At 38.4% G+C, this 19096-nt stretch overlaps 3 protein-coding genes across 9 annotated transcripts in view; 1 reads left to right on the top strand and 2 right to left on the bottom strand.

Annotated features, from left to right (window-relative positions):
• Positions 1–225: 225 nt before the first annotated feature.
• cenpn (centromere protein N) lies at positions 226–3562 on the bottom strand. The gene is made up of 10 exons (XM_032559871.1): positions 3270–3562; positions 3063–3108; positions 2347–2406; positions 1875–1948; positions 1616–1789; positions 1439–1540; positions 1218–1272; positions 997–1106; positions 778–901; positions 226–484 (listed from the first exon to the last, which is right to left on the bottom strand). Exons 1-10 carry the CDS (start codon positions 3438–3440, stop codon positions 390–392), a joined length of 1011 nt encoding a protein of 336 aa, XP_032415762.1. The 5' UTR covers positions 3441–3562; the 3' UTR covers positions 226–389.
• A 697-nt stretch (positions 3563–4259) lies between these two features.
• On the top strand, positions 4260–6805 carry cmc2 (C-x(9)-C motif containing 2). Of its 6 annotated transcripts, XM_032561781.1 has the most exons (6): positions 4260–4378; positions 4460–4535; positions 5569–5636; positions 5836–5906; positions 5983–6054; positions 6149–6805. In XM_032561781.1, exons 3-6 carry the CDS (start codon positions 5600–5602, stop codon positions 6227–6229), a joined length of 261 nt encoding a protein of 86 aa, XP_032417672.1. In that variant the 5' UTR covers positions 4260–4378; positions 4460–4535; positions 5569–5599; the 3' UTR covers positions 6230–6805. The 6 variants fall into 6 exon arrangements, with proteins under 6 accessions (XP_032417672.1, XP_032417673.1, XP_032417675.1 ...); XM_032561782.1 differs by lacking the exon at positions 4460–4535; XM_032561784.1 differs by lacking the exon at positions 5569–5636 and having other exon boundaries at positions 5798–5906.
• A 3697-nt stretch (positions 6806–10502) lies between these two features.
• Positions 10503–19096, bottom strand: part of LOC116718935 (chromodomain Y-like protein 2) — a 34899-nt gene continuing 26305 nt past the window's right edge. For both annotated transcript variants that reach the window (XM_032561239.1, XM_032561240.1), the window contains exons 4-7: positions 13761–13933; positions 13471–13681; positions 13213–13356; positions 10503–13119 (exon numbers count right to left, since the gene is read on the bottom strand). In XM_032561239.1, coding sequence (XP_032417130.1) covers positions 12961–13119; positions 13213–13356; positions 13471–13681; positions 13761–13933 — 687 coding nt within the window. In that variant the 3' untranslated portion in view covers positions 10503–12960. The remainder of the gene's footprint in view (positions 13120–13212; positions 13357–13470; positions 13682–13760; positions 13934–19096) is intronic.

Raw genomic sequence — 19096 nt, 5'->3', positions numbered from 1 at the left:
GAAAACTTTTATTATACAACATGTATGTATTAAGCAGGAGGTACTAAAAAGACAATCTTCAAGAACTTAACTAAGAGTAACTCAACAATTACTATTTGTACAATCCTTACCCATGACAACATAAAGTAAAAAAAAGCCACTAGCTTTAAAAATCCAGATTTACATGGCATAAGGTGCATAAAAAAGAGAAAAACATATATATATATATATATATATATATATATATATATATATTTTTTTTTTTTTTTTTTTAAGAGAGGCTTATTAAAATGGTCTGGTTTAAACTAAAATGTCTATGGACAATAATTTACCTGAAAGTGTGGGAAAAGTTGTGACTCATTCCAGTAGGGGCCAATTGAAAATCAGGACTGTGTCTGGCACAGTTATGATTAAGCAGTCGGAACATTGTCCGTAATGACAAAATAATTCCTTCCTTTTAGAGGAATAGATGACAGCATGGGTGTGACAGGGGTTGAGGCAATTCCTGCAAAGTCGAAGAAAACATAAGGGAGAGTTAGGCTGACAGTAGAAAACTGCAAAACTCAACTTATTTTCTTTTAAAATAAAAATAAAGTTTTCCTATTTCTAAAAATATGTTAAGTTCATCAATACAAGATGTGGCTCATTCAGTTAGACTCAAACACGCATGATGGTTTCTACAATAAGTGCGCGCCCTCTTGTGAACATTTAGAGAACTGCATGTGCTGAGGAAAGATTTCAAAAAATATATTAAATGTATAATTGTTTTTATGACTGTGACTAATACACTTCTCATACCTGAGGATGCACAATGTCTGAGTGATTCAAGGAGGTTGGAACTTGAAAATTTAACACTACATGTGAATGGCTCATCCCGTTGTGTCATGGCTTCATTAGTGGGGTCTTTGAATTTTGTTTCCAGCTAAAAGAAAACAAAAAATCAAATAAAAACAAGAATGAGTAATGTTACATTTCTGTGTTGAACCGCGACCTATATTCAATTATTGTGCATTTTACCTTAAAGACTGCAGACTGCAGTGCAGGTAACATCCCATCGCCGAAGGTTTCTCCCGCCATTCGATGTCTGTTTGCTGATGCCTCAGCTTGCACCTTTTCAACGCGCAGCTCTAAATGTACACAACCAAGCACGTAATAACAAAATTGCAATGTTAAAGAAAGCAAGATATCCAACATAAATAAATTGCCTGGAGAAGATCAGATAATTCCACTCAACATACTTGAAATGCTTTGATCACTCTCTGCGAGAGGGCTGGGGTACTTTGTTGGAAACACCTAAAGAAAGAGAAAAAGTTAAATCAGATAATTCTCTAACAATTTGTGGTAAATTTGTGGTAAAAACAACTCTTTTAACCCTTAAAAATAAGAAACTGGCACAAAAATAATATTAAACTTAAACCACTGTAGTGTTTTGCTACCTCATCAGAGGAGGCTGGCTTACTTGTTGGTACTGCCTCATCAGCAGGTCCCTGAGAGCGGTCAGTTTCTGTCCACTCAGGTTAGCAGCCTTAATTTGTTGATGTCTGGTGGACAAAGTCAAAGCCTGCAGCAAAAATAACTTTTAGAAGATGGAAAGTACTTAAAATACACACAAAATTTTTTTTGTTTTTCACCTCACCTGCAAGAGCAGAGGTTTATGCTTTGAAGACAAAGCATTAACAAAAACATAAGGGGTCTGGAGATAAAGAACAACATATGTTGCTTTCAGGTGGTTGGGCGAAGATAAGCCGTCTCCCCAGGCAACTCGGATCCAAACAGCTTGGTCTGTGTGCTTCTTAATTTTGACCGACACCTTTGATCAAAATCAAAAGACATCATTGGTATTTCAAACAGTACGTTAAAGACAAATGCAACTGTAAAAGCATTTATAGGCTCACATTTCTTTGGAGCTCTCTGAGATGGGATTTGAATTGTTCTTTAAACTGCATTAGCTCCACAGAGTGAGCATCATCTGGGAACAAAAAAAAACAACAAAAAACAAACAAACAGAAAGCGGTTAAATCTGATTTAAAGGATGTAAAAATATGAACAATTATTTCAGCAGTAAAATTCCGAGCTTATGGTCACACTATAATGTCTACTCATCATTAAATTAAAGAGATGAGCTGTATTTTACAAAATAAACCCAAAATGATATTTCTTTACTATGAATAAACATAAAACTTTTTTTTAAAAGCAAAAATATGAAATATGTGAAATTGAAATTATATTTATACTGGTGCACATTACGACCTAGATTTTAGCAGATTAATAATTGAAATGTCAGTTCTACTTTTTATATAAATTAAAACAAACTATCAGGTTTTAATATTTTAAAGTTATAAGGTGGATAGTCTTGTTCTGACCTACCCTCAGGTTCCACAAGCTGGAAGGTGTGCCACATTCCCTGGTTTGGATTCTCAGTGATATCTAAAACAATGAAACCAAAGTTAAATATCAGGTTTTACTGTAATCCATTAATTAAATAACTAACAGCAATGGTTGCAGTTATAAGATTGTGTTCAGACTGCCAAACGTTATGTTTCTTTGACTTTATGTAAATAATGTTGCTACACAACGGTACTGAAGTGCTGACTATGATGACAGTATTTTTGGGCTTCGTTTTGCTTCACTTTCTTTTGTCAAATAAAAACCTCTTCCCGATCTTGAACAGCTCATCATTTGTCTAATCTAAAATTAGCTTTAATGGGCAAAAAGTCTCCCATTATAACTAAAGTGAGTTTTTTTTCCCCATTCAGGTGAACCAAGTAAGTTTGTATCCAGGAAAACCACCTTTAAAAAGACACATAGTCTCTCCATCTTCCTTCAAACATCGGTACAATTTTACAATAGGCTTGTATGAATGGCTTTAAGAATAAATAATAATTCCCTTTGAACACTGCGCACCATCTAAATATTATTTTCATAAAGGGAGAAGAAGCAGATGTGTCTGAAAAGAAAAAAATATGTCTTATTTTTCTTTTATTGATAAAATCTGCATGCATTTTTTTTTACAAAGGTTTCTGCAAGATAATACATGAAAAAGTATCGCAAAGTTAAAACCACAGTTTAAGAACTGTACTTACATATCATCTCAAGTTCTGTGATGTGTTTTACAGTCAGTTCACTTTTCTGTTAAGAAAAATAAACAATTAACAACAATAACATCTATTGTTCATTTGAACCAATATCACATTTACATACAATTGCTGTTGCTTAATCGCACCACAGTGCGTTTAAAACAGAAAGGAATATACATACATCTTACTCAAGAGAAATTAGCTTCAATATACCTCACAAAGGGCGACTAGTTCTTGGGTTATGATCCATTTTGACTGAGTGAAATCTAAAGATTTTCGCTTTTCTGCGGTCAGACGCTCCCACTTGTCCAGCGTGGATTTTAGCATCGAAGCAGGGATCCGTCGCACCAGTCGCTGCAGTAAGTGTTTCGCCGAATTATCCATATTTCCTTAGGCAACAAATAAAACCCAATCTGCGTACTATAAAACTGTATTTGTACTGTTTAACAGACGTGTTAGCAACTGTGAGCTACTGAGACGTTCCGAACAAACCGCCTCTGCCACAGACAAGATGAATCGACCAATCAGAAACTAACAACACGCGTTCTATGTGTGCTGTAGCGCCCTCTGGTGAGTTGGAGGAGTATTGCTTTTAACAGCCCCGTTTCCGATGATACTATTCAGTATGAATGAAAAGCCTTTTTTTGAAAAAAACACCCCAAAAAACAATATATTTTTTTATTGCAAATAGGCAGACCTATTTTGATTAATTTACATATTTAATTGTCTAAAATCATATTGATAAATTAATATTTTGTAATTCAATACAAATATTTTTTGTTGATTTATGAATGAAATGAGACCACGCAACATTTCCATAATGTAAAAACTTCTATAAACAATAAATTTACGCTTCTTGTTTAATATGATATGATTAAAAGGCTTGGCCTTTGCCTAGTGTTCATTGTTGACTACGTTCATTTCTCCTTTGTTTACCTCATTTTGTAATGTTTGACTTTCTAATAAAGTTTGAAAAATAAAAATAAACAATCTCAAATGCCACAGCAAAATTAAATATTGCTTTTTATCTAAACATGTAACGTAAGAAATGCAAACTCGGATACAAGTAGTAGATAGTTCTCTTGCATTTCCTCCAAACCTTTGAAACAACAAGTCCCGCCTTTTCTTCATAAAACGCACACGATTGGTCAAAATTAAATAAACTCGGACGATGATTCGTTGTTCGCTCTGTCCCACAGTGTTTGTGCCATAAGTTATGGAGTCGTTGTGAGAATCTCCAATGTCCTACAGCTCCACGTTTTTCAAGGAGATTGTACTTGTTTTTGCTCTAACGTTGAGAATAGACACTTAAACGTGACCAGGTATTACATCGTGTTGCAGAGTTGTTGTTTTTGGAGTGTTAATCTGTTGTTTAGTGAATGTAAATATGTGTGTTGCTTTAGCTAAGGCCTGTTAGTTAACCCGACAATAGATCGAGGTGTGCTGGGAAAGTTCTCAGATGATACAGCTTTACGTCTGGTAAGTTTTATTCAGCCGACAGGGCTCAGTGTCTTCAAATAGCTTAGAAGATTTACAGCATTCTAGAGACCCTTGGCTTTTCTTCCGGTTCCTTAATACTATAAATCTCTACGATGAATGTAGATGGACAAAATGTTTCATCGGTATGTTCTAGGATATATTATAATCTCAAATGGCCTAATAACTGCGTTGCTAGTCAGAATAGAAGTGAAAAGATCAAAACCATCTATTCCTCTGGACAAATATACAACTAATAATGTGTTTGTATAAGCAACAATTAAAGTCAAACATTTTTAGTAATATTTGTAATTAGATCTACGATATCCACCATTTAATGTCACTTTATCGTAAAATATGTTTGTCAGATATTTCTATTTTGATTAATCTTGACACCCATCAACACACCTAAACTGCCTCTTCATAGTGACTGTCATTTTTCTCATGCATGTGTGATGGACATTCAGCTTCATATTCAGTCCTCTTTCACACCAAAATAAACCCACTCAGCAGTCTCCGAACACTTCCATGATCATCTTATTCTGTCTGGCTAATTGTAATTTTAGAAAAAAAGTAATTTTAATATGATGATAAGAAATTTGCTGCTGCCTTCTTATTATTCATTGCAAAGTCCCCCCAAACCCCTCTCTTCAACTTTATTCATTTTTGCAGCAACCATGCTCAATTTGGAGGTGTGGGTGCACTTTGCTGCTGAGCCTTATTTCACTGGGAGCTCAGCAAATACTGATTTCTTTGTACGAGTTGCCTGATCACGGCACTGTTACTTGTTGGTGATGGAATATGATGTGGGTAGCAGCTGAACTGACAAGAGAGTTGCAATAAATAACGTTGAGGGTTACTAGAAGGTCTGGTTATCAGCAGGGTCACATCCGAGCATGCTAAATGTGAAACGGAGGAAACTCACGCTTAATGTGTGTGTTTATTTTGACTAGGATGAGGTGATGTCTCCCATTTCACTTTTGTTTGATGACTTGCTGTATGCAGTGTTGTATGTTCATGTCTTATGTTTCTTCAGGTAAGTGTCCACAGGGAAGTCGGTCGTCACAATGACAAATCAAGAAGGAGAGGGATGGGGAGGCATTAGTATCCTTTAGAAGACGTCTAGCAGTACTGTGGTTAATGTAATTCTGGAAACAGTGAGGAGAACCATCCATGCTTCTCCAGAGTATTAACTAGGAAGGTTTTGTGGTGCTTTTCAGATGTGTGGTTTTATTCTTAGCGCCACCTTTGTTTGTTGTTTTCAGCGTTGTTGCAGTGGTTCCTTAACTCAGAATGCACCCTGACCTTTCACCTCACCTGCACACAGACGAGTGCAATGAACTCATAAGCCTCCTGAGACAGTGCCACAAAGAGGTAAGCCGCTCTCTGCCTTGTTTTCTCACCACCCTTTTCTGAACTAAACCATGTAATCTCTTCCTGTCTCCGTCAGCACAATGTCATGAAATTCTTTGGCACATGTAATGACGTGGACCGTGCCATGCGTCACTGTCTGAAGAAAGAGGTGTGTCAGTTTGTTTTTAGTTAATTATGAACCGGTATATAATTTATTTTGCTAATAATTTTCTCATGTGTCTATGTTTCCTTTCATCTCATAGCGATTGGAAAAACGAGAGCGCAGCAAGAAGCACGCAGAAGAAATGAGGAAGAGGATAAAGGAAGGACCCAAGCAGTTTTAATACATCCACAAATATTGGGACATAAAAGTGAACAGGAGACAGTATGCAAGGCTCCCATGACTGGTTTTCTGTCAACGCAGAGGAACACAGGTGGTTATGTTTCTTTCTAAATTTGAAGTGTGATTTATAATATCATTTACAGCTCCTCGCATCATCATCTGCTGCAAAACTATGTCATTATGCCATTGGTTTGGTTGGTGCAAAGCTTCTACCTCTGTAATTACAGAGTAAATATTGGAATCTGCTCTAAGAGCAGATGCTAAAACATGCAGGTCAGTTGGAGAATAAAAGTCTAGCATTTCAGATAAATATTGTCTTTCTCTCTCTTCTTTAATGTTTAATTGATCTTAGAATTCCTATTTTTTCTTTTTACTTTATTTTAACGTGATGGTTTCAGTCGTTGTACTTGTAGACTACACCGCTCAGGAATCTCTCTGCACCCGCTGACAAAGATGTTTATTGTTGTGAAAGTTTGTTGAATGGGAATTTATGTTGTTTCCAGATTTTTTGGTTTTAAATAAAAAGTCAAATTCTCCATCTCAAAACTCAAATTTGCATTAAATAATTCAGTAAATACCACATTTGTCCCAGCCATTGATATATCCATCCATCCATCCATCTTCTTCCGCTTATCCGGGGTCGGGTCGCGGGGGTAGCAGCTTCAGAAGGGAGGCCCAGACTTCCCTCTCCCCGGCCACTTCTTCTAGCTCTTCCGGGGGAATCCCAAGGCGTTCCCAGGCCAGCCGAGAGACATAATCCCTCCAGCGTGTCCTGGGTCTTCCCCTGGGCCTCCTCCCGGTGGGACGTGCCCGGAACACCTCACCAGGGAGGCGTCCAGGAGGCATCCTGACTAGATGCCCGAGCCACCTCAACTGGCTCCTCTCGATGTGAAGGAGCAGCGGCTCTACTCTGAGTCCCTCCCGGATGACTGAGCTTCTCACCCTATCTCTTAGTGAGAGCCCAGTCACCCTACGGAGAAAACCCATTTCGGCCGCTTGTATCCACGATCTCGTTCTTTCGGTCATGACCCAAAGCTCATGACCATAGATGAGGGTGGGAACGTAGATTGACCGGTAAATCGAGAGCTTCGCTTTTTGGCTCAGCTCTCTCTTCACCACGATGGACCGGTACAGCGCCCGCTTGACGGCAGACGCTGCACCAATCCGCCTGTCGATCTCCCGCTCCCTTCTTCCCCCATTCGTGAACAAGATCCCGAGATACTTGAACTCCTCCACTTGGGGCAGGACACCCCCCCCCCCTGACCCGGAGAAGGCACTCTACCCTTTTCCGGCTCAAGACCATGGCCTCGGATTTGGAGGCACTGATCCCCATCCCGGCCGCTTCACACTCGGCTGCGAACCGCTCCAGCGAGAGCTGCAGATCATGACCTGATGAAGCCAGTAGGACCACATCGTCTGCAAAAAGCAGAGATGAGATCCTAAGGCCACCAAATCCACCAAAACGTACAGGCGCCAAGATGGGGAGCAACAAGTATGCCCACTCCTGCCCGACGCCTCTCACCTTGGGCAACTCCAGAGTGGAAGTATGTCCAGCCCCTCTCAAGGAGGCTGGTTCCAGAACTAGAGCCATGCGTCGAGGTGAGACCGACTATTTCTAGCCGGAACCTCTCGACCTCACACACTAGCTCCGGCTCCTTCCCCACCAGAGAGGTGACATTCCACGTCCCAAGAGCCAGCTTCTGTAACCGAGGATCGGACCGCCAGGGTCCCCTCCCTCTGCCGCCACCCATCACACAATGCACCCGACCCCTTTGGCCCCTCTCACGGGTGGTGGGCCCATGGGAGGGGGGACCCATGTTTCCTCTTCGGGCTGAGCCTGGCCGGGCTCCATGGGTAAAAACCCGGCCACCAGGCGCTCGCCATCGTGCCCCCCCTCCAGGCCTGGCTCCAGAGTGGGGCCCCGGTGACCAGCGTCCGGGAGAGGGAACGCCAAGTCCAATGTTTTTTCTCCTCATTGGGGTCTTCGGGCTGCGCTTTGTCTGGTCCCTCACCTAGGACCTGTCTGCCTTGGGTGACCCTACCAGGGGCATGAAGCCCCAGACAGCATAGCCCCTAGGATCATTGGGGCACTCAAACCCCTCCATCACGATAAGGTGGCAGCCCAAGGAGAGGGCCATTGATATATATATATTTATATTACATGGTTCCAGCTGTGTAATATATTTTAGTGGAGAAACAGTGTTGTGCTGTGTTCTCCCATATGAGTAAGATTAACCCTTTACAGCCTGGTATAAAAATGTCTGAAAATTTCAATTGAGATGCTTTTAGCAAAACTTACTTGATTCTTGCAGCTCTTTAGATCATTGACACATTAGGTTTTTGCATCCATGTAATTAACAAACATTTTGTAGGCATTTTAAAACACATGGCAACCCTTTTATAAAATATATTCCCAATCTTTTTACACTACTGTTTACATTTTGTTGAGTCTGTGAAATATATTTAGCTGATTACGTTTGAGGCAGCAAGATTTAAGAAATAAAAAAACATTTTTACAGGTAATGGTTTTAACATTATCACCTCTTCCTCCCACAACTGGGAAACATCCTATGATGAAGACGAAAACACTAAAACGAAGGAATAAGAGGCCTGAAGGAAATCAAGTTTCATTTTACAGAGATCAGAGGATACATGTTAAGGCAGGTTGGGATTTTAAAAACACTTTGTGTTAAGGGTGGCACTGATAAATGTCAGGTCTGATATTGACTAAACTTGATAAAATAAGTATGAATAATATTATGTAGTGTATTTATTTGTCATTTCACAGAAAATCAAACCCCATATTATGTTAAAAATGTGTGACTGAGATGAGAACAATAGAATTTTCTAAATCCAAACAAATTAAAGGTTACACCACTTTCAATTTGGCAGTTAGGGATGAGACAACAGACCAAATGACATCAAGCTAAAAACATTCACTCCCCACTAAGGGAGGGATTCCCACACGGCTTGCTTGGACTATGCCTAGGAAGAACCTACAGGATTTTATTCAAGACCTACCTGCAAGGTTAAGTAACTGGTTCCCTTTATAGGATCCATCATAAGTATAGTCCAATTATCCTTGTTCGGTCCTCTTACCTTGAACAAAGCCTCTTGGAAAAGCCTTTGAGCTCATAGCTTCAGATCTCTGGATTATTCAAGTCGGGTATGATCTGCAGTGAGTAAAGAGCAGGTTGACTTTTGGAGGGGAGTTAAAATGTTTTGCAGTTTTGTGAATAAATGATTGTAAAATAGAGAGAATGATACATTGGAGGAACATGTGCAATAGATATGTTGTGTCCATTCTTTTTTTCTCTTGACTTTTCCATCTAAAGCACGTGTCAGATTTATTTGACAAAAAAAAAACTAAACATTTATTTGAAAATGCTTAAAGTACTTAGCCAAGTTTCATTAATGATCCAAATCTGCTTTTTGAGTAAAAATACATTTGTAGTCATATTTGTTAGAAGATTAAAAATGACCCTGGCAATAAGAGAGAAACATTTTGTAAATTACCCAAAACTTCCAATTTTGAGATTTTATTAGTGAAAATCTAAGCATTAAAGATTTTTGTTTTAAACGTACATGAACGAATTGTGCTGCAAGGGACGCATTTGTTTCACTAAATGACCCACAGACCACATTTTGGACACCGTGCTGTACAGGCTTGTACAGGTACAAGAGAGATATGGCCAAAAACAATCATATCTCCATATTTCATCTACTCATGAAATATGGAGATTGACTGCAAGGACAAGACTTCATAAAAGGCGGGGTAGGTATTTTAGGCATCTGGTTTGGAAACCTTCACGACATCAGCCAAAGTGGTGCTTCTGATTGGTCCCTCAGGGAGAAAGGGCCTCGGGGCTGGCACTGCTCTCCTGGAAAGATTGTACCTCCAGGTTGACCCGTGGAACTAAAATACTAAAAGCTGTCACAAAATGACACACAGGTTCATGTGAAGCATTCCAACAAACTACAATAAATAGTAGAAAAGCTAAAAGAAACCTGTGAACAAAAGAAAGAAGAATGGGTTGAATTTTGTTTAACTCACTATCCACAGCAGAAGATGGCAGTAATGTACCAATAAAAATGCAAAACATCATGCAACAAAAACTGCTGCCTGGAGCTGTAAATATACTGATTCTGCATTTTAGCACCAACATTTATGAAATAGCCTGCAAAGTGTGCTTTTAGACAAAGAAATGAACTATGAATGAAACACACCCAAGCACACATTATTAAAAAAAGGAAACAAAAACAACTCAGACACTTGGTGGGAATATGGTCATTTATGATCAGCAATGGGGCAAAAGTAACAAACGATTGTCTTCAATTATCAAGCAGTTTAAACATGAACATTTAGATCTGAAGCCCTGTTAAAAATGTGTCTAAATGGACAAGTTTGGATACATTTATAAAACAAAATAAATAAAGAAATAAATAGATAAAACCTCATTTTAGAGTCACCAGAATGTAGTGATTTGCATTCACTGACACAGTAGTCACAGCATGAGGGTCCTGCTTACTTAATCTCAGAGCAATCAACTTATCATATTCTGTCATCTTATATTTACAGTCATACATAGTGATTACAAACTCCCAGGAATTACTTGTTAAAACAAATTCTGGGAAAATTTCCTTGTTCTGTGATGTTCCTCGCTTTAATTAAAAATTTAAATTTAGCTTTTGCCATTTGGTAAAAAAACAAACATCTTTATGAAATCTTGCATAATTCCCTTCAATGAATAACCAAAAAATCAAACCAGTTTTATGTCATTAAATACAGTTTTATGTTTAAAATCCAACAAACCTCATTTTCTCAAGCTGTTCTCATCCATAGGTCTCAGCAAAACACAAAAGATGAGAAATTGACTTTCATCTGATCAATTACAATAAAAGTAATCAACACAAAAACTTTTTAAAATCAGTTTTTACTCTGAATTTATCCAAGGGTAACCTCTGGGGCATATAAGTTAGGCTAAGACGGATGAAAAGTGCCGCAGTGCTACTGAAAGCAAAGGGAAGCCACATGACACTTCACCACCTTAATTATTATCTAAAATAAATACAAAAATAATTACAATGCTACAAAAACATACCCTGAAGTACGTACAATACAATATATTACATGCAAATACCTCTTCACTGTAAAATTATTGACATCTCTTACTAAACGACTTACACAGACCTACATACATATACACTTTGGTGAAGCAAAATAGATCCCTTAATATAATACATTTAGCAAAATATCAGATTCAATGAAATCCTCCATTGTTACATGCAGATCAGGACCAGGCTGGCTCAAGTGACAAATGTTGAATTTTGACATTTTTACTGACATCCTAAGACAAAGCTTTTTTAAAAATTATTATTTTACTTTTATTCATCCTAAAAAAATACTTTAGTTATTAAATGTCCCCAATAACCCGCACTATTTAGATTAACTGATAATTCCAACACCACAAATAATTTATTGGAGTGTGATGCGGTAAGTGCAGCTATAAGGGAATTGGACAAATTAGTGTTATTTATCGTTACTTTTTCAGATTCACAAAAATTTGGTAAATGTCATTTCAAACAATTATAATTAGTATATCTCATGATTATACAATCTGAAAAGAAGAAAGAGGACATGTTGACTAAAGATTACTTTGCACAACTAAACTCATTTATACCTGAGGCAGAATTAAATTTCAAGTAATGTTTTAATTTTACCAAGTTTCTTCTGATTGGAAGTAATCTTTGAGAAAGTCTGTGGAGGGCGCTAAGGAGAAGGGCACAGACGGGATGGAGGCTTTCCAACTTCAGACTTGCAGCTCATCACAAGAAAAATTTGTTAAAATACCAGTGAAAACATAAAAAAAAAGCTGGTCAGCAGTTAAAAAAAAAAAGAATTTAATTGCTGCAATACCAAATAATATTTTGTTGTTTGACAATGGTCTAAGTAAAACTGGACTGTGCCATTTTTTGTTAGAAAAATAAATAAATGCATGCTTCCATTTGCCTGATTGAATGAAAATAACTTTAACTCGACATTTCTGAGAGGTATCAATCATTGTGGTCTATTTGCTGGTACTTATACACGTCCACATTTAGTTCATCTAGTCATCTTTTAATGATTTTTATTAAATTGTGGTACTTCTTGACCTCTACTCTTGAACAATCCCTCGGACTGATTTACTAGCAGCGATAGGGTTTTTTTTAGATTTCATACATGGGAGTGAATGTCCAAGTGCATGTCAAAAACCAAACAGACTGCTTAACCAGACTTTGGTTTACCCTTCAACTCAAGACATAAGTGAGCAAAATAAAAACCCCAAAAATGCAGCTCAAATACAGAAAGCAGCTAAGTTATACATCTGAAATAAATATATGAATATATTAATAACATATATGATTTATTTATCATCTGCAGTGAGATTACTCTGCGACAGTCCCTCTGCTTCTAAGTGATGTACACCCGGCCCAAACTGCTACATAAAGAACGTGGACGTTATTACACAGAGGGTCCAAAAAGAAGCCCTAGTATAAAAGATGATGATGATGATGATGGGATTTATTTTGTTTTTAGAGACAAGTAGACAAAAGTCCAGAAACTCTTCTCTGACGGAGTGAATCAAAGACCTTCAGTAGAGTTGGAAAATCCCAGCATCCTCTTCTCGATCATCCCTGCTGAGGCAGCCTCAGACCCACATCAACCGGATTCGTCCTTCAGACTCCGCATGGTTACTTTTCACTGTTCTTATTGTGCACGTAGCTGAAGAGCGCCTCCAGTCCTTTGGTTGAACACCACAGCTGCTTCAGCATCTGGCACTCTTTCTCATTCACTTCTTCTAGCACTGAGATGAGGATGCTTCTCACCAAGCATTTAGACTCTTCTAAAACCTTTGGGAACAAAAAGAAAAGCAATAGAATGTTAATTAGGGTTATGTATCACAAATAGGTTAGTCTTACAAGTTTTTTTAGTTATAGCCTTACCAAAGCATTGCATGATGCCATTTCCTTAACGCGTAGCATCACCTCTTGGTTAAATGTGGTTGGCCAGAAAACCTGTGATACCAGACCTCGACTACATGCTTCTTGTGCTGTGAGTTTCCTTCCACAGAAAAGCATCTCATTGGCCTGCAGTTAGAGGATGTTTTTTTCAGTGCGTCATGTAATGCTTACATTTATCAAAATGAGTTATTCATGTGGTTTGTTTAGATAAAAATAGACCGAATAGAAACAAAGACCCACCAAAGCTACACCTAGAATCTGAGGAAAGGTGTAAGAGGAGCATCCAGAGGGGGTGAGGTGGAGGGCTGCACATGGTGTTTGGAACCACGCTCTCTCACTAGCCCACACTACGTCACACAAAGGCAGGATGGATGCCCCCAAACCCAAAGCGGGCCCGTTTATTGCCACAACAATCGGCTTCTTGAAGTGGATAAACGCCAACACAAAGTCCCTGAAGGGGTATCAGAGAGATGAGTGTAGATTCTGCCCACAACTAGTGCATATCCTGAAAGATTGAGGTTCTGTCTTACCGTACAGCTTCGGCGATTCGGCTGCTCTCTTTTCTGCGGTCGGTGGACAAACGCCCTATGAGGTAGGAGGGCTCCAGGCCACTGCAGAAAACTGTCCCCACAGAGCTGAGGAGTAACAGCTTACTGTCATCAGCAGCAGCATTCCCCAAAGCTCGACACACTTCCTTCATGATCTGTAGAAACAGATGGAAAGATGTCAAATTTTGTCAGGCAGGAGTATGATTTGTTCAAGTAGTGAGCAACATGAAGCGGCAGCAACTTTTGTAGAGGTGTAAGCAAACAGATAAGTGAGAAATGTTTACAATATCGGCAGACTTCACAAGCTGATAGCAGGCTGACCCATCGTGTTTTGGCTTATTTAAATGAGGACAAAAGTGTATTAGAATTCAATTTAAAGGGCAGGAAATGTTTGGTGTGAACATGAAGTGAATTAATTATTCCTCAGTCATAAATAATAACTTCAAATCAGATGTGAGTCAGAAGATCTTACAAGATTTGCTCCTCTTAGAAAATATAAGAAATGGAAAAAAGAAAAGATAATCTTAAATTGGAACACAAAATTGTGTCAAAAGGACAAAAGTCCTTTGTCCTTTTGACAAAGGACTCCCAAAAGCCTGTCAGGACAAAGTTGTCTAGTCCTGGAAATGGTCCATCTACATGCAGCCAGAGAGCAGACACCGAAGCTAAGGATTTGCCTCAGGTCCAATAAAAGCTACGACAGTCGACCTGCTGATGTTCCACAGCTCTGCTGCAAGTAGGAAAATATTTCTCACCAGTTTACATTACTTCATCTTAGTCTTCATGACAAGTCAGCTCTCTGTAGCAACATAAAGATAAAGTAATGCATTGCTTGACTTAAATCAGTGGGCAACTTGAAAGTGCCTTTCAAAAGCATTGACACAAACAGAACTTTTTCCATTATGTCACCCAACAACAAACTCGAGTGCAATTCATAAGCATTTAATCTGATAAACCAAAATGATGTGGCACATCATTTGGAAGTGAAATGATTATTTTACATGGTTTAAATTTTTGTACTGAAAAGTGTGCATTTGATTTCAGCCCCAGTTACTCTGACGCCTTTACATAAAAATCCACAAAACATTGATGTATTAGGTGAATGGCTTAGTCAAATCCAATTGCAAATCTGTAGTGACTTTAAAATTGATGTGTATCAATGATCTTCATCCAATCTGACTAAGTTTGAGCTACTCTGCAAAGAGGAACTGGAAATAATATCTCTGGATGTGCAAAGCTTAAGAGACATAAACCAAAATGCTGAAAACTGTAACTGAAAGAAAGGTGGAGACTAAGCACAACTCTTTATTTTTTTAAATGTAAACTTCAAAAGGTGCTGTGTTAACATGTATTTGTTTGTGGTCGTAAGTTGACAAAGTTCAAGGGGTCTGAATAATTTTGTAAGACACTGTGTAGACGTTTATGTGATCTGGGATGTGATAAGAGTTCAGGCCAGCATATTAGAATCTGAATGCAGTTTCTGCTGGGATCTTCAAGTATACCTTTCATTTACAGTTGAACCATACTTCTCTTCATCTCAACAGTTGAGTGATTTTTTTGCATTTGTTTCTTAAAAAAAAATCTCAGACTGAAAAAGACTTTACTTTTCACTCTGAATATTCTCCCAGGATAGAGTCTGAGTAAAATATTTACATGCCAAGTTGTTCAGCATCTCATTTGTTTGACAGCCTCGCTGCTAACAGCTGCCGACTTTACCATATCAACATCACAACTCATTCGTTTTGTACTGTAGCTTAAGCAAACTACCTCCCTACTTAACATGAACACATATTCACATTGTTTAAAAAAAAAAACTACTGATTTTTATACCTCAAATTTGCAGTTCAAAAACGCTAAAATGAAGCACCAGAAATGATTTAAAATGAGAATAGAGGTACTTGTATCAACTTGCATGTTTTGGTCTTTGTCTCATGCAATGAAGACCAGAGTGGGCTCTGGGTGGGGCGGCAGTTTCTGGTTCCCTAGAAACTGCCGCCCCACCCACTTTACCATCTACAGTCAATCGTCATTCTGATAATGCGTTTTAATCAGATTATCACCCTTGACCTATATTAAATATCCAACCTCAAATTGAACTTAATACTCCATGTCTCATCAAGCGTATAATCTGTCCTGTCCAATTGATCGTGACCTTAGTCTGAGCTTATATTTTCCCTATGTTGCAGGGATGTAAGCCTTTTTACAGACATTGTAAAGACCTGTCCCTCTTGATTGACACATCGAGAGTCTGATAAATGTAGACTGATGGTTTGTAAAACAACTCAGGTTACAGGAGAGGCTTTATGTTCAGCAATAACACAAGTTTACAGGAAATTAATCTGAATCGATGTAATGCCTGCTGGAGTGATCGAAAAACAGCTGCTTTTCTCTGTTCCATAACAAATGACGGCATTTTAGCGAGACAAATTAAAACCCAGCTCACAAACATGGAGCGAAGACGAACAGATGCTGGATCAGCTCTGTGTGAAAGACGGAAGAGGGCTGTCGAAGTGACATTCAAGTGCAGCCAGGAGACATCTTGAGGGTGTTTGGAAACAAACAAATATGGCACCAATTCAGAAACTATGAACAACATTTTCCTGGAAGTGAAAACTGAGGGATACAGTATGTATATCCCAAACAATCATCTAGTCTCTGCTGCTTTAGACTTTGCATTTCATCACCGTCAGTAAGGGAAAGTCTTTTATTTTCTCTCTTTTACTTTCGAAATAACTGACTATAAGTGGATGCTTATGACTCTGACCTGACATTAGGAAGGGCAAAACAACAACAACAAAAAAAGCTCAGAAAAGATTGCTACACTTACAAAACCAAGTAATAATAATAACCAGGAAGTATCTATTAGGTTTCAGAATCTCCCCCCACCTCCTTGGTGAGCATTTAAGATGGCAATGGGGAATGCAGCCCACAGCCAAATTGCCAGCAACCACTGCCAAAGCAACTGAAGAGCTTTTCAAAGTGAATAGATGAAATATCAAAGATTGAAAATACTTCCACTGCCTGAAGGACTTTCATAAAAGACTCTAACCAAGCATTTACCCCTAATGGTGCTGCAGCAGAGAGAGAGTTTTTCTCTGTGTGTGTGGCCACGGACAGGGTATGTTTTATTGAATAGACACAGGTGAACTGGCTTACAAAATATATTGTAAAAGTGGTGCATACGGTGTAGAAGAGATTACCAGATCTATTGCTTTGAGGTTATCTTAAAAAGATGTCTCAAAATATTAGTTTACAAAAAAACACTACTTGAAACTAACTACTACTACAATTACTACTAATAAAGTACTCATTTTGCACCTTTCCAAACAGAAGTCGCAAAGTGCTACACAAGATTTAAAATAATTAAGAGGACAAGCAAGTAAAAGCAGAAATATGATAAAAAATACCACCAACTAATAAAACATCATTAAATACTCAAATTAAACTTGCAATCAAAATAAAATCTCGGAAAAACAAAAATTCTTAGAACACATGTAAAACATAGCTTATATGAGGCATGGGATACCTGCATATAAACTATGTTTTTAAAAGACATTTTGAAGATAAACATGAGTTTGCATGTCGGAGACTCAAGAAAATCAATTCCCTGACCGAAAAACCTCAATCTCAGCTGAATGTGTGGTGTGGCCTGGAGAGTTTTGGCAGAGGAGCTGACCTTTCAGCCAGGTGGGAAACAGGTTTGGAGATTTTAGATACACTTCAAAGGAGGCCCAGAGTAGTTACTGATGGTCTTCTAGTAATGTGGTCTCTTTTTTAAGTTTTGGAAAGAAGTCTGACTGCTGCCTTTTGAACTATCTGTAGTGATTGTAAGCTTTCTTGGCTCAGATAAAGATATGATGAGTCACAACAGTCTAATTTTGCATGAATCACTATCTCAAGATACAGTATATTTTTGATTAACTTGAACTGACCTTCCTGAGACTCAAAAGCTGCATTAAAATAATAATTTAAAAAAAAACTAAACTGACATGCTTACTTAAGATAAAGTGAATATTGAAAAAAAAATTAAAAGGATAGGTCCAACTTTACAGCTAAGAAGGTCAGATGTGTCAGGTCAATAGGAGCGATTGGTAAATTCAGCATCCAGCATTTGATATCTTGTAGCTTGTATGTAAAATTGAGTTTAGAAGGGAATAAATAGATGTGCAGATGCATAAGAGGGAAAATTAATGCTATGTTTACAGATGACATCCGCCATGACAACATGTTCAAAGAAAACAGGAGGATTTTAAGAGTGGATCCCTGATGTACTCCAAAGATAATTTTGATTGAGGATGACAGACTTGCCAACAAACACAGGAACATACTGTATCTATCCTGCAAGTAATAGTCAAACCACCTTAAAACCTTACCAGAAATTATTTTAAAACCAATGATTTCTACAGCAGCACAAAAAATAGGAATGCTATGACGTATTAGCTTCTGTAACAGGAAAAAGTACTCTACTTAAGGCCTCAGAAAGATTTTCCTCCTTGGAAAAATGTACCGGGATAAATTTCCAGATTTTCTAAAGTGAACCCATTCAGCAAGCACATCCAGGGATTGCCTTGTCTCTGCAGCTTCAAAGAACGAGAGGCACAAAAGGACGTATCAGAGCTGTTTGATAAGCCCACATCTTATGGGCTTACTGTTACACATGAAAGTACACACACACATAAACACAGCCTCACTTAGGCCACTTGAGTGCCTGTGAGGTACAGGCTGCCTTGCCCACAACGCTGCATCAAAGCGAGAACAGTCCTGTGTGAAGGCTCAGAGTAACATGTGAGCAGCAGAAAAACCTGTTTGCTCAGAGTTATCAGGCTGAGGTGGATGACTGCGATCCAGCTCATCATCTCTGCCCAACCCTGAGCTCTAGAAACACATATTAAAGCAATGCTGAAAATGAAAAGAAAGAGATAAAGGCTCAAAATAGACAAACTTGTATGTGTAAACTTTTGCCGTAAACATTTCCCAAAATCAAAAACCCACAACAACTTAAGAGTTGCTGGCATGTAGCTAGAAAACAAGTAACTAAATCAATCCACAGAAAATGTAGCAGTTTGTTGCTGACTGATTGTGGAAATAAGCATCCAAGCTCATATTGGTGGAATCCTGCAGGCAGCCAGTTTACAACGCATGAAGCAGCTGTGAAGAAAGCCATTACCTGACAACCTGAATTGCCCCTCATTCATTTTTTTTTTTTTTTTTTACCTTCACCGCCACTGACAATTCAGTTTGTAGAAATGAATGCTGTTTCATTGAGAGAATTTATTCTCAGCACAACTTCTGAACACGGAAGTTGCGCTGAGAGTAAT

Source organism: Xiphophorus hellerii, chromosome 4 (genome assembly GCF_003331165.1).
Source record: "Xiphophorus hellerii strain 12219 chromosome 4, Xiphophorus_hellerii-4.1, whole genome shotgun sequence".
NCBI classification, from domain to species: Eukaryota; Metazoa; Chordata; class Actinopteri; order Cyprinodontiformes; family Poeciliidae; genus Xiphophorus; species Xiphophorus hellerii.
Note: the sequence above shows the minus strand (reverse complement) of the source record. Positions and strands in the feature narration are given on the sequence as shown.